The 15,175-nt window shown below is 37.0% G+C and overlaps 2 protein-coding genes across 2 annotated transcripts in view; one reads left to right on the forward strand and one right to left on the reverse strand.

The window, feature by feature from the left end:
• slc25a26 (solute carrier family 25 member 26) overlaps window positions 1-3,472 on the forward strand; it is a 73,634-nt gene extending 70,162 nt beyond the window's left edge. The window contains exon 10 of the mRNA XM_055183222.2: window positions 3,011-3,472. Within this exon, the coding sequence (XP_055039197.2) occupies window positions 3,011-3,122 (112 nt within the window). The 3' untranslated portion in view covers window positions 3,123-3,472. The remainder of the gene's footprint in view (window positions 1-3,010) is intronic.
• A 3,526-nt stretch (window positions 3,473-6,998) lies between these two features.
• lrig1 (leucine-rich repeats and immunoglobulin-like domains 1) overlaps window positions 6,999-15,175 on the reverse strand; it is a 40,253-nt gene continuing 32,076 nt past the window's right edge. Inside the window, exons 13-18 of the mRNA XM_055183777.2 lie at window positions 14,763-15,083; window positions 12,903-13,184; window positions 11,862-12,293; window positions 11,645-11,776; window positions 10,561-10,821; window positions 6,999-9,743 (exon numbers count right to left, since the gene is read on the reverse strand). Of these exons, the coding sequence (XP_055039752.2) occupies window positions 9,553-9,743; window positions 10,561-10,821; window positions 11,645-11,776; window positions 11,862-12,293; window positions 12,903-13,184; window positions 14,763-15,083 (1,619 nt within the window). The 3' untranslated portion in view covers window positions 6,999-9,552. The remainder of the gene's footprint in view (window positions 9,744-10,560; window positions 10,822-11,644; window positions 11,777-11,861; window positions 12,294-12,902; window positions 13,185-14,762; window positions 15,084-15,175) is intronic.

The raw sequence follows: 15,175 nt of genomic DNA on the forward strand, positions 1-15,175 counted from the left end.
CTTGTATAAACATGACTAAAAGTGAATCAAAATGATAATTAGATTTAACCCTTTACCTGGCACAGCCCCTTTTTGAATGGGGGGTAAAAAGGTGATGTACCCCTTCAAATTAATATCACTTTGGGCTGGGGTTTTTTATCGAAAAAAATAATTTTGGTCTTTTTTTTTAAAAAGACACTTTTAAGTTTTTTACGTAAGTGTCTGGAGGTGAAAGTATTAAATAAGAAAAAAAGTAATAGCAGCTAAAATTTGTTAATAAATAAAAATAATGCAATATAGTATTATTTTATACATAAAATTATCAATCAAATATTAGGTTTGTGTTGGTTTGCTGCATACTCTTGTCACAAATTAATAAATTACAGTCACTGCATTATTATTACTGCTAAAATGTTTTGAAATGAAAATTACATTCTAAGACCTTTTCAAGAATATATAGTTTGTCTTGATAGATTAACATTTACATGAAAAATAAACTCGGGTGTACCGCACACGGGACAGTGCCATTTAACGGGCTAAAACAGTTGCATATATTCATATATGTGATTTGGTCTGAATTTTAATGAACTAATACGAATGTTACATGTTTAATTCATTTAATAAACACACACATGTATACATTTAAAAAAAGTTTATTTACTTTTTTTAAATGTACATATAGACGGTTTCAGCAGTAACAACATAAACAAGTGGCTGTCGCGGTCCACACGTAACTTTCAGTAAACTCCGCTAATAATAAATAACAACAAAGTACTTTAAATGTAGTTTATATAACAAGCAAATAAACAACATATAGATTACCTAGGAAACCAAAACATTTGTTATTTTCGACGAGGCATTTGTTCAAGAGATCAGTTTAGCAACTAGTCAGTGCCCGGTTGCATGAAACTCCTTAAGTGAGGGTTTCCCTGAGGGAGAAAAAATCCCTAAGGTAAGGGATTTATTTAAGAGCGTTGCAACAAAGGTCTTAACTGTCACCCTTACCTAAGTGTTTATACTAAGTATTTTACGGCAGTCTCTGCCAAAACACGGCAGCGGAGACGTGGTTGCTGTAGTTACAAAATCTCACAGCGGTAACAAATCAATGCACGCAGCTCAACAGACGGCGGATTTGTGTACAATGAAACATCGCAAATAACAGACTGTAAAGTGCCGCATGTATAAAACCTCAAAGTAATTCAAACTGGAAACACTTTAGATTGACGGACGATCAAACCGCTATTCTCCTAATAAATACGCATCACTTTTCCCTAGGGATTATTTCGATCGTTAGAAATGCGCGTTGGTACTTCATTTTCTTAAATAACCATACAATCAGCCATCGCGTGTGACGTTAAGGGACCTGTTATAGTCCCTTAAGTTTTTAAGGGAAAATTGGACTTAAGGACTTTGTTGCAACGCATAGCAGAACTTAAGGTAATACTTTAGCATTTAAGGGTAAATACTTATTGACAGCCTTAAGGTTCACTTAAGGGTTTTTCTTGCAACCCATTTTTTATAAAGGACACCCTTAACCTTATATTTAAGGGATTTCTTAGCTTAAGGACTTTCATGCAACCGGGCACAGACCATTAAAAAAACGAAACCGGAAGTAAAGTTCGGATCCAGATGTGTATCACGTGCGTCCGATGAAACCGTCTATATTATAAAAATATCAAAATCTACATAAATAAATATACTTTGGACTTAACTTTAATGAATTAATACGAATATTAATAATGAATTCATTTTAGGGCTGCCAAAAGATGAATCGCGATTAATCGCATACAAAATAAAAGTTTGTGTTTGCATAATATATTTGTGTGTGTATTTGTATGTTATTATTATGTATATATAAGTAAACACATACATGTATACATTTAAAAAAAGTTTATTTATGTTTACATTTTTAATGTACATTTTAATATTAAAATATCAAAATCTAAATAAATAAATACATTTGGTCTTAATTTTAATGAACTAATACGAATATTACATGTTTAATTCATTTAAATTAATGAATTAATTTTAGGGCTGTCAATAGAATTATTTGCGATTAATCGCATACAAAATAAAAGTTTGTGTTTGCATAATATATTTGTGTGTGTATTGTGTGTAATTATTATGTATATATAAATAAACACATACATGTATACATTAAAAAAAAAAGTTTATTTACGTTTTAATTTTTTAAAATGTACATATAATATAAAAATATCAAAATCTACATAAATAAATATATTTGGACTTAATTTTAATTAATTAATATGAATATTACATGATTAATTCATTTGAATTAATGAATTAATTTTAGGGCTGTCAAAATAATTATTTGCGATTAATCGCATACAAAATAAAAGTTTGTGTTTGCATAATATATTTGTGTGTATTGTGTATAATCATTATGTATATATAAATAAACACATACATGCATAAATTAAAAAATAAAGTTTATTTATGTTAAAATTTTTTAAACAGACATGTAAAAATATCAAAATCGAAATAAATTAATATATTAATGTTTCTTAAATACATACATGCATGTGTGTGTATTTGTATATACAAAAGAAATACACACAGTGCACACACATATATTATGCAAAATATATATATACATTTTGTATGTGATTAATCGCGATTAATCTTTTGACAGCCCTACTTAATTCACTAATTCAATAAATCAATTTACAGCTTTATTGAAACAAAACACTTTAATACATATCCTAATAATATATCCTAATTAAACATCATAAATATCTTTCTCTTTTTTTAAATACACCTTAAAGTTTGTGTAAAGTCAGTTTGTCATACCACAGAAAAATGTGATATTAACCACACAGCCAAATTTGAATGATTAAAAGGCAAGTAAATAAATTAACTTCTCAAAATTCAGGCAGGATTCTCTGCTCTCAAAACCTGGGGTCCGCTGTCTACGCTGAAACCACACCCACTCGCAAGAAAGCTCAAACAGACTTTATTGCTGTGAAAACGCTATCATTTCTAATTCTTTTTTAATCCGTTTTGTTCAAAGGCTGTTCGCTGGGAGCATTCCCAGAATGACGTTCATCAGCACGGGAGGTTTCATCTTCCTTGGAGCATACGAGAAAGTGCGACGTATGCTTTTAAAAGCACCATCTACATAGAACACAATGGGCTCCGGACAGTTTCATCAACATCAGAATCAGCAAAAACAGTCTGACAGCAGAAGAATATAAACATGACAGTCGAGCCGGAGGTCAAGCCGGTCCCAATTTGAACTGGTGGTCTTGAGGGGCACAGCACAGACACCTGGAGCCTGGATAAAAGATCACGTATCATGTCAGTTCGCATTCCTGCTCATCGGTGCACAACATATTGAGAACTCAAATGTCATGTTTGCATTCGATATATAAAAGCCTATTGTGAATTTCGTGCAAAAGAGTTTTTACATAAATGAATGTTATTGTATTTCAATATGACTACTGATTATTAAATACAATATATGCTTTAAGAATTACAGCGGTATGTTGTATTTATTTTCTTGTTAAAATATATATAGGCTATATATATATATATTTATTTGTTCTATAGATAATCTCAGCATAGACAACATAATGCAATATAAACAAAAGGCTTTTGTGGACTAAATGCAACTTCCGGTAGACTTCCACATAGAATTAATAACAACAGTCCTTTTACAGTAGTTTATTTCTGATAACATGGGTAAATTACCTTCTTTCCTATATCATATCTAACTTGTATCAACTATTAAACTGAGCGAACATTACTGTGTAAAATGAATGTATATAATGTTAGCTACAGGTGCTTGAATTCTTGCCTGGCGGCCAAACCTCTCCACACAGTTGTGATCCATGCTCGTCATCTCCCCTCGTCTTTAGCAAACCAAAACAGTTTATTTTCGACGAGGTACTTGTTTCAGGGATCCGTTTAGCCAACAGCCAGACTGATAAACAAATACAGACCGGAGGTTCACTTCGGTTCAGGCACATAAGTCATGCGTCGGATGAAACCGTCTATAGTGTTAGCAATATTACTCAAGTCTTTACATGTTGAGTGTCAATATATATGAATCTCCAGGTTAAGTTGATTCATCAATGCACACACATGAATCCACAGGTGTGAATGTTTCTCAGAGCTGTCATGAAGCTCCGAGCTAAAAGTCAATACACAGTGTTTGACTGTTTAACAGCTCTGTTATTGCCCTGTGGGCTCTGTCAACTACCTTATGCTTTCGTTTCAACACAGTTGAAAGATGGAGAAAGATGAGTGACACTCAATAGGTCTCACTTTTAAACGGTTTCCCGGACAGGGCTTTAGTCTAGCCCAAGTCTAACTGAAAGCAGCTTGTACTGACATATCTTAACATTTATCAGTGCCATTGTTTTGTCTCAAGATGCACATCAGCAGTGTTGGGGAGTTGCTTTTAATAGTAATGCATTACAATAATAAGTTACTCCCTAAAAAGTAACTAATTGCGTTACTTAGTTACTTTTCATGGAAAGGAATGCTTATGTTGCTTTTAAGCTGCTGAGGCTTGATCTCTTTCAGGCCTTGCAGGTGTTTTTTTATGATCACAAAAATGTGAGGCTCTGGCCTGCCATCTCCATTAACTAAAAGTAACTAGCATTACTTAAAAAAAAAATAACTCAAATATTAACGTGTACATTTATAAAGTAATGCATTACTTTACTTGTTACTTCAGAAAAGTAAAATTATTACATAATGCCATTACTTGTAATGCGTTACCCCAACACTGCACACCAGTAATGTTTGTTTTTGTAAGATATGTTTGTAAAAACTATGTTAATGTCCTAATATAGCCAAGACTTCATCCAGGCTTAATCTGAACCCTGTCTGGGAAACCACCCCTGAGAGTTTTCTAGCAATTAACAAACATTGAAAACTAGTTTTAAAAATACATCAGAGCAACATTACAGATTTAGCCTAAATTAAGGGACTGTTTTATTATTATTAATAAGCACTTCCCATGAAGAAAATGTATATTTTTCCTGAATTATAACTTGGGTAACAGGGCTGCTGAATTGTTAAGCTTGACAAATACGGACAACAGTACAATATGTGTATAAATAGAAAAAGATGGATATGTTATAGAAAAAAACTTTTCTTCTGGGCTGGCAAGTTTTTAATTTGGGCATTGTGTGAGAAATATGGGACGACTTAATATTACAATGCTGACTTCTTAAAGAATGGTCTGCATTTCAAACAAATTTTTATTTAAAAAAAAATAATAATTTTAGGGTTCCCACATCTTGGTTAACCTAAAAAGTAAGGACATTTCAAGGACTTTCCAGGTCCAATACCCTTAAATTCAAGGACTAAATGTGGGGACACATTTCAAGTGAGAGCAAGGTTACATTGTGTTACCTTGTAAGATACATTGGTACAGTTTTCGTGTGTCAAACACAACTACGCAAAAAAGCATTTTGGTATGGAAATTTGCATACAGAAACATTCAAAACTAACTGTTTAGCACCTGCACTGAAGTCGTCTAGAATTGTTATGTCATCCTACACTACACAGGGAATAATATGGAATATGGATTTTTTTCCAGAAAACTTCATGCATAAAATAGATTCAAACACCTGTATCTATGTAAGTTTATTTTCAAAACTTTTTAGGACCTTGACATTTTTCCACAGATTCACAAACTTTCAAGGACCCATGGGAACCCTGAACATAAGATGATATTATCTTTCATAATTTGCACTATTTCTAGTCGCAACTTTGGATGTTTTCGCCAAATTTGTTAAATACAAATAAAATGACTAAAGTGACATATGTGCAAATAAGACTATTCAATTACTGACTAATTGCATTTTCATTGCTATTACATTACTGAACCTCAACTTAAGAGGCTGATAAAAAATGCTCATTTACAAGAAAGCATGTCAAATGCACTTAAAGGGGTGGTTTCCCGGACAGGGATTAGACTAGTCCTAGACTAAAATAAATGTAAGAGCTGTCCGAACTAAAAAACAATTTGCACTGACATATCTTAAAATACATCAGTGCAGTGCCCTTTGTTTTGCTTCAAAATTCACACAAGTAATGTTTTTACTAAAGCATGTTTGTTAAAACTAGTTATATTTCCTAATTAAACTACAGGGTTCCCACACCTTAGTTAACTTCAAATTTAAGGACCTTTCAAGGACTTTCCAGATCCAATACCCTCAAATTGAAGGACTAAATGTGGGGACACATTTCAAGTGAGAGCAAGGCTACATTGTGTTACCTTTTAAGATACATTGTTACAGTTCCCTTTCGAGGGAACTCGCGCTGCGTCACTGCGGTAACACTTTGGGGACGCCTCTAAGGGTAAGTGCGTCTGAATGTGTAAATCAAATTCAACCAATGGTGAAGGTTAACGAAAAAAAAGACAGGGCGACGCGGGAGCCAGGAAGTATATCGCTATCTGAAATATTCCCAAAGACGGCGTGACAGGGACGCAGGAAGTATGGCAAGGGAGACGCAGCGCCTCGTTCCCTTCTGAGGGAACAACAGTTAAATATGTAACCCGAGACATTTTCAGGTGTCAAACACAACTATGCAAAAAAGCATTTTGGTATGAATTAACATTTGCATACAGAAGATATAAGCATTTAAAGTGAACATTTTAGCACGTGTGCTTAAAAAGTCAAAAAATGTTATGATATTATCCTACACTACACGGGGAATAATACGGATTTTTTCCCAGAAAACTTCTTGCATAAAATAAATTCAAGCACTTTTAATGACCTGTATTTATGTATGTATATTTTCAAAAACTTCCCAGGGCCTTGAATTTTTTTTCCCCAGATTCACAAACTTTCAAGGACCCGTGGGAACCCTGAAACTAAGGCCTAGTCCTGGCTTAAGCAAATCCCTGTCTGGGCAACCACCCCAAAGGGTTTTGCATCTGAACTCTTCACGTGCCTTGTAGACACATTGCGCCGCTGGCATCAGGTTTAACCAAGAAAAACCGACCACTGCATTAAAAAACAATCACAAACCAAAGGGTGTAAAGGAGAACATGTGACTTTAATAAACTCTTGGCATGTTTGACACTTCAACAGTTTTAGCAATGTGGATGTACAGCTGTGAGTAGAGTTCATTTCAATAAATTAATTGGTCTTAAAGAGGATGAGCCACACATCTGTAGTTAACCTATGTGAGCTAGCAAAGTTTTTTCACAGCAATGGTTTACACTGTTAGCCAGCAAACCAAAATCCTTTCAAGCTACCTCAGTACTGCAGTCAATATACCTAACATTTTCAACATCAAGGTATCATTTCAACCATTTTTGGTGGTTAAACTGTCAATAGCCGTAATCTTTACCAACTTTACCCTAGGTTAGTAGTAGTTTCACTATTTGGCCTAGAATTACAAACCTTGGCTGTCGACACAAATCTGTTATTTGGTTTAGGCTAACTAATAAAGACAGTATATAGCATTAGCTACTGAACTCTCAAACAAAAACTGAAAGATTAGCTGGTGAAGTGTTGAAGAAAATACAGCTTATTCCCTTTACATGAAAACATTCGATGCTGTTAAAGGAAGGGCCGAAAACAAGCTCCCTCCCTTTAAAACAGTTATCTAGAGATCTGTTCTTTCCCTTTAGTTTTGGCAGCTTCTTTTTTGTTAATGTTAGAACAAAACTCTCTAGATGTTACTTTTGGACATTCACATTGATTTGTTATTTTCCCCCCATGTTAAAAGGCGGTCAAATACATTTAAAAAAAATTCACTTAAACACCACAGGTGTCGAGGGTGAGTGCAGAAGCTTTTTGCTGTCAGGAAGAGAGACTTGAATTATTCATCTCAAAGTGCTTCTTTTATGCCGAAATTTTTGTACCACATTGAAAAAAATAAAGGCTGGGTTTACTTAAAATTGTAAGCAGTTGCAAAAATTATGCATTATATTTTTGAGTAAAACTTACTTAAAAATATAGTGCATCATTTTTGTATCAACTTTTTTAAGTAAATCCAGCGAATTCTTTTTTACAGTGCATAATGAATGCAAAAAATGTAATGCAAAGTTGTTCAGTTATCACAAAAATACAATGCCTGACTAAAAAGAAATATTTTAGGATATTGAAAGAAATGCAGTTTAGTGACAAAAATTCTAGATGATAATTTTGTACCTCAATTTTGAAAACTTGCACTGTAAAAAAGATTTGTTTGTTCAACTTAAAAAAGCAAGTTACCAGATTGCCTCAAAATTTTGACTTATTTCAACTAAAAAAAGTAAAAATGTTGTCAACTAATATTTTTTACAATGAATTAACACATTTTTTTAAGGCAACCAGGGAACTTGCTTTTATTGAACAAACTTTTTATTTTTTACAGTGTGAACTTAAAATTTAAGTTTACACACAAAAAAAAGAAATCTGTGTTGTCTTGGTTTCCAGTAAAAATATTAAACACAAGAAATTTACTTTAGCAAAAAAATTGCAGAAGAGATACAATTGTTTTCAGAGACTTGAGGATTAAAGTTCAAGATTCAAGTTCATTATTTTCCTCTTTACAGTTACACTGTAAAAAATTAAAAGTTGGATCAATTTGAAAAATACTGCAATTGGTAACACCTTAAAATTTTGTTTCTCAACAAGAAAAATACTTAAATTTTTTTAAGTTGAGAAACTAACATTTTTAGGTATTACCAATTGAAGTATTTTTTTAAATTGATCCAACTTTTCACTTTTTACAGTAGTGAGAAATATGTTTTAACAAGAAAACATTATTTGCCTATGCGTTAAGAAAAATAGACTTCAAGAAATAATCTCTAAAACAGGTTTCCCTATCCAAAAAACTTTAAAAATCTGATGTTTTTACTGGGAAATACTAAAAATATTTTTGCAGCGAACAAATCAAGCACATTGCCACACATAGACATCACATTGTTCTGTCTGTATGTACCAACTGTACCATCCTAATTTTGTGTAGTAACTGACAGCATGCCACAGACACTGCCAGTATCTCTAAAGGCTACGTGTTATGAATATTCAGTTTCTCTAAACGTCAAGTGCATGTAAAAACAATCCATTTGTGGCAAGGAAAAGTGTCGAGAACTATGCTCGCCGGATCTTGTGGATTATTTGATCTTGCAATAAGGCACTGCTTATAAAAACTGGCAAAAACAGAAGAGATCCAGAAAGAAAATCAAATATAACCACTCTGTTCTGACCATGCACCAAATAGAGTTCAACACTCCTTTGTAAAAGTTATAGAATACATACATTCATATATATATATATATATATATATTTATATATATACCAAAACTCTTATGTACAGTTCAAAGCCCGACGTTATAGCATTCTATCATACATTTGCATGCGTCAAATGCAAGTCACATTTCTGAAGTGTGAAAGACGACCTCCCTGAGGAGGATTTATATACCTATATACAACTTAAACGCTCGGATGGGACGACGTCATCCCATTCAAGCTTTGCCTTCAAACTCCGGACGCCCCGTTCTGCATTCAGATAAATGGGGCCAGCGTTGCGTGTGCCCCTCAGTGTGAGGTAGCAGTACTCAGTGCAAAAGATTACAAGACGAGGGTTGGTGCGGTGTCAGTCACAGGCCCGTTTTAAGGGTTCACTTTCGCTCAGGGCGGGATCGGGCAAGTACGTGTGCCCGTTGGGCAACAAAGTCTGTGTAAGCTCGGACCCGAGGTCAAAGTCCCGTGCGGGCAAGAGCTTTACTGGCCGATGGTAGTTCTCTTCAAGTGAGGGAGGTGTGTCGGACCTATTCACAAACAATCCTGAGGAAATGAGAGAGGAAGAGAGGTATTAGAAATAACTCGGAGGATTTACGCATTTGGCAGATAGATCCACTTACAATACACTTAAAAATGAAATTTCTGGCATCATTCTCTCAACATCAACTTCTGCTATAAAGGTTTTTATAGTGCTTTAGAATTATTTGGGGAATTGAGAGCTCTGGTCCCCATTCAATTTCATTACATGAAAAAGTGCCAGGTTTATGTTCCACAGCACTGAAACAACCCAAATTTTATATTAATTGGGTAAATGTTTAATTTTAACCTGAATTTAAAGACGCAGCGTAGCTATATCACATTGACGTAAACTATGATTCACCAACCCAATGTAAATCATTTAAAAGCATTAAAGGTGCAGTGTGTAATTTTTAGAAGGATCTCTTGACAGAAATGCAAAATAATATATAAAACTATATTATCAGGGGTGTACAAAGACCTTTTATAATGAACCGTTATGTGTTGATTACCTTAGAACGAGACCATTTATCTACATACAAAGAGGGTCCCCTTACATGGAAGTCGCCATTTTGTGCCACCATTTTTCTACAGAATTTTTTTTTACTAAGTTGTCTCCGACGATAACATGTTTGTCTGGTGGTGGCTACCGTAACTTCTCTATGTGTTTCAAGGGGTGAGCAGCAGACTACGCCGTTGGTTGCAATTCGCAACCTCACCACTAGATGCCGCTAAAATTTACACACTGCACCTTTAACGTGTGCGGTGATGCTTCTTAAAATGATGGCTTCAATTTATATCTGTGACTTATCCAAGAAATATCTGTTTTCTTGATCACACTCACCTTTACAGTTGTTGTACTGGTGTGGTGAGGGTGCCATCATCACCCTGTCGTGATTGGTGGGAAAGATTGGTGTTTGGCTATCTTTCCGGACCCCGTTGGGTGTGCCATTGCAGTGCGTTTCACCGTTTTGACTTGTGAAGATTGATGGTTGCTGATACTCCGGACCTGAAGGAGGCGCTATTTCATGAGCGAGGTAGTTACAGTGTTTGGCGTAGCTGGTGCCATTTTCCAAGCAGTCTGTGCACACGGGTCCTCCAAAGCCTAGGTCAAAGAATGAGAGAAATACGTGTTAACCATAGACTGTAAAAAAAGATGGACGACGCGACGTCGCCTTCTTCCATTGTAATGAATTGAAGCTAAAAATGTCCGACCATGGTCGCCGCCACGTTACGTAAAACGTCAGTTTGGAGCCAGAGGCGGAGCTGTGGTATCAAACTTCCGCCCAAACGCTCGCGCACCCCATTCAACCACGCCAATCATAACGACACGCCCCGTTTCTATAGCATCAAATTACTAACTAAAATTAAACTTATCACAAAAATGAACAATTGAACATATATCAGCGTGATAACAACTATCTGAAAGGACCAAAACCATCTTTCAGAAACTTTTATTGGAAGTGTAAATAATATTTTATTTAGAGCAGAGTCCCATTCGTTTGAATGGAGAGGGCGGGGTTTATGACTTGAACTGCAGCCAGCCACCAGGGGGCGATCAAAGAGCCAGCGGCTTCACTTTTCAAGACTTATGAGGCACACCCGGTGTTAACCAACGATGTCTTGTGGTGAACATACGTCTTTCAAAGTCACAATGAAACGGAAGTAGCGATTGTCTTATTTTCCCCGTCATGACGTATATACGAGTAAAACGGCTTCTGAAATGAGGAAAAAAGGTAGGGCGGGGCTTGAATTCGTACATCGATAATTGATTGGATCGTTGAAGTTGAAAGTGCATGCATTTCAAAAAGTAATGTAATAAAGGTCACAGATAAGTCTTTTTTTTTTACAAAAAATATATTTTTTTCATTGTGATTTTAATATCCAGACAACATCTTTTAAGCGAGTACTGTGCGTGGATACTGTACCATTGTTTTCCAAGCGTCCATTAGATTGAGATCCACCATTTGACTCCACTCGTATACAAATGTCCTGTCTCTCTGATAAAGTGCCCTGTGAGGACAGGTAACTGGGGACATCAGGAGGGACAACGGTCTCATCTGTAAGAGTCAAGACCAAAGATTACAAATTAAAGTCTTGTGCATTTCAAAACGCATCAATACCCCTGCAAACTAATTTACGCACCCGTGTTTACGCTGCACTCTTCACTCTTCTTCCTCGTCTGGTAGATAATGCACACCCACACCAGTGACGTCACCACAATGCTTGTCACCACGGCGATAACGATGATCCCTATGGTGACTGTGCTGGGACTAGAGAAGGGTGTACACTCTTCAACGCGCTGGTAAATGTTTAGCTGGAGGTGAGCGCGCTCTGTCCCGAGCGTGTTGGACATGACGCACGTGTAACGTCCGGCGTCTTCCAAAGTGGTGCTGCCGATCACCAAGAGCTGGTTGCCTGGAGTGAAGTGATGACGGTCGCTGGGATGAAGAGGCTCCTCCCCTTTAAACCAGGTGATTCGAGGAGGTGGGCTGCCTAAGGCCTTGCACTGCAGTGCAACAGTCTCGCCCACCACCACATTTCGGTCCTCCATTTCCTGAGCTAAGTGAGGGGTCTCTGGAGGAAGAGGTTGGAAATTAAATACGGACATGGACAGTGTAGCCAAATATTTGGATATGTAACCTGGGACATCAATAATGTTTTGAAATATCCAAATGGCAAGATGATGTGGCTGACCAATCATATTCTTTTAGAGAGCTGTAAAATATTTTATTGCTGTCTAAAGACAGTAACTGCATGAGCACCCATTTAAAACAATTGAAATGACTTTGTCCGTTTTATACCATACAAAGACTGTCAATGTCCACGCTTGAATAAAAAGCATACACAGACTAAAGGCCCAGTTTCTGCATTGCAATTACTTGGTTGAAAGCAGAGTTCAGAAATAGTCAAAAACATCACTGTGTGAGCCCCCCACCCTCCCCCTAAACCCTTGTGACCTCCTTCCTGACCTTTCACCTTCAACCCAGAACATAAAGGCCCAGCTGCATCTGAAAAAACGACTTTTCTTACAGAAAACTAGGCAGGGGTTTGCAAAATTCTAACATCTTTATAATAAAGACCAAATCTGATTTCCATATTGGGAGAAAGAAAATTGACGAAAATTATAAAAGTGATAGAAATGTCCAAAAAGAATGACACTAAAAGTGACATGAGTTGCCTTACCTAAAACAGTCAGGGTGACGTTAGCCGAGATCATACCGGCCGTGTTTTTGGCTGTGCAGCTGTACGTGCCCATATCCTCAGGCTTTACGTCCATTATAAAGAAGACGTCATCGTCAGGCATCACACGCATGCGGCGCTCACGAGCGGCAGGAAAATCCGTACCGCCGTCTTTCTGCCAAGCCACCTGAGGAGTTGGGTGTCCCTCTGCCGCGCACTCCAATCGCGCCTTTGTGCCCGTGCGTATGGTGATGTCACGCGGAGTCTTGACGAATGAAGGCAGCACTGTACAAAGAGCGAAACAATCGAATTAAGGTAAATTAGTACAAGCCGGGTTTATTCCCATGATGTTACATCAGCACCAAACAAGCCCGGCATTCACAGCTGTGACTAACTCAATTGGCAATGGGAAATGACTTGATTTGGCCAGGCATGAAACCAAAAATGTCTCTGGATGATCAATTTGCATCTGTTGCTCCAACTGACAGGGCATGTAATCTGTATGTACTGCTAAAACAGCATAACACGGCAACAGAGCTTACAAATGTTCCACATTTCACAAGAAACATGGTTCGGTCGAGGATGACAAGAGGATTTAAAATGCGCACAGTATTTGAATTATGTTTCATAGCTTGTACAATTTACCCAATGGGGGAAATGCGCCAAACAAATATTTATAGTGTTGCAGGAACACTGGATGAAACTTGTGCAATTTATGCATTTTCATCTGCAACGATGACTGATCAGTCTGTTTTTTGGCCCCTTAAGCAGGTCAGGTAGAGAAACCATCTTAAACCAGCAAAGACCATCTTAATTCAGCTAAGACCAGTCTAAACCAGCTAGAACCATCAAAAGTCAGCTAAGACCAGTCTAAACCAGCTAAAATCTGTCTAATCCAGCTAAAATCTGCCTAAACCAGCTAAGATCATCTTATATCAACTAAGAACTGCCTAAACCAAAACCATCTTAAATCTGCCTAAACTAGCTCTAACCATCATATATTAACAAAGACCTGCCTAAACCAGCAAAGACTATTTTAAATTAGCTAAGACCAGCTAACACCATCATAAGTCAGCTAAGACCAGTCTAAACCAGCTAAAATCTACCTAAACCAGCTAAGATCGTCTTATATCAACTAAGAACTGCCTACACCAGCTAAGACCATCTTAAATCATCTACAATCAGCCTCAACCAGCTAGAACCATCAGAAGTGAGCTAAGGCCAGCTATCATCTACAATCAGCCTCAACCAGCTAGAACCATCATAGGGCAGCTAAGGCCAGCTAAGATGTGCTTAACCCAGCAAAGACCATCTTAAATCAGCTACGATCAGCCTCAACCAGTTAGAACCATCATACGTCGGCTAAGACCAGTCTAACCAGCTAACACGCGTCCAAGCCAGCTAAATCCATTTCAAGTCAGCTCGAACCATCTCAAACCATCTAAGATCTGCCTAAACCAGCTAAGATATCAGCTACGTTCAGCTTCAACCAGCTAGAACCATCATAAGTCAGCTAAGACCTGTTTTGGAACTAAGGCCATCTTAAGTCTGCTAAAACCAGTTTAAACCAGCTAAGATCTTTCTAAACCAGCTAAACCCATCTTAAATTAGCCACATTCAACCTAAAACAGCTAAGATCATTTTAAATCAGCTACGATCAGCTTCAACCAGCTAGAACCATCATAAGTCAGCTAAGACCTCTTTTGGAGCAAAGGCCATCTTATGTCTGCTAAGACCAGTTTAAACCAGCCAAGATCTTTCTAAACCAGCTAAAACCATTTTAAATTAGCCGCATTCAACCTAAACCAGCTAAGACCATCTTAATTATCAAGTATAATCATAAAATGTAAAAGACATATGTACCGTTTACAGTGACACGGGCCTTGCTAGAGTAGGAGGAGCCGAAGTGGTTGCTGATGATGCACTGGTAGCGGCCCTCATGATTGAAGGTGATGTGACGAAGGTGAAGGATGGTGGTGTACTCCATTACTCCTCCATCACTGGCCCGCATATGGGCGAAGTTCTCCACCTCAGGTTGCCGCAGAGTCTCCTGGTCCTTGCGCCAGGTGAAGGTCATGGGTGAGCTACTGCTGCTGGCTGCAGTGCAGGTGAGACGAACATCTTTCCCCAACACTGCTGCCGTTGAAACAGGGTTGACTGTGATCTGAGGTTTTGGAAGGTCATCTGCATAGAAGTGCATGCATGATAGTTTTTATTCACATAAGTTGGAGAGTAAAAACAAAATCTTGTTTAGAATCATAATTTTTTTATAGACT

This window comes from Misgurnus anguillicaudatus, chromosome 14 (genome assembly GCF_027580225.2).
Source record: "Misgurnus anguillicaudatus chromosome 14, ASM2758022v2, whole genome shotgun sequence".
In the NCBI taxonomy this organism is placed as follows: Eukaryota; Metazoa; Chordata; class Actinopteri; order Cypriniformes; family Cobitidae; genus Misgurnus; species Misgurnus anguillicaudatus.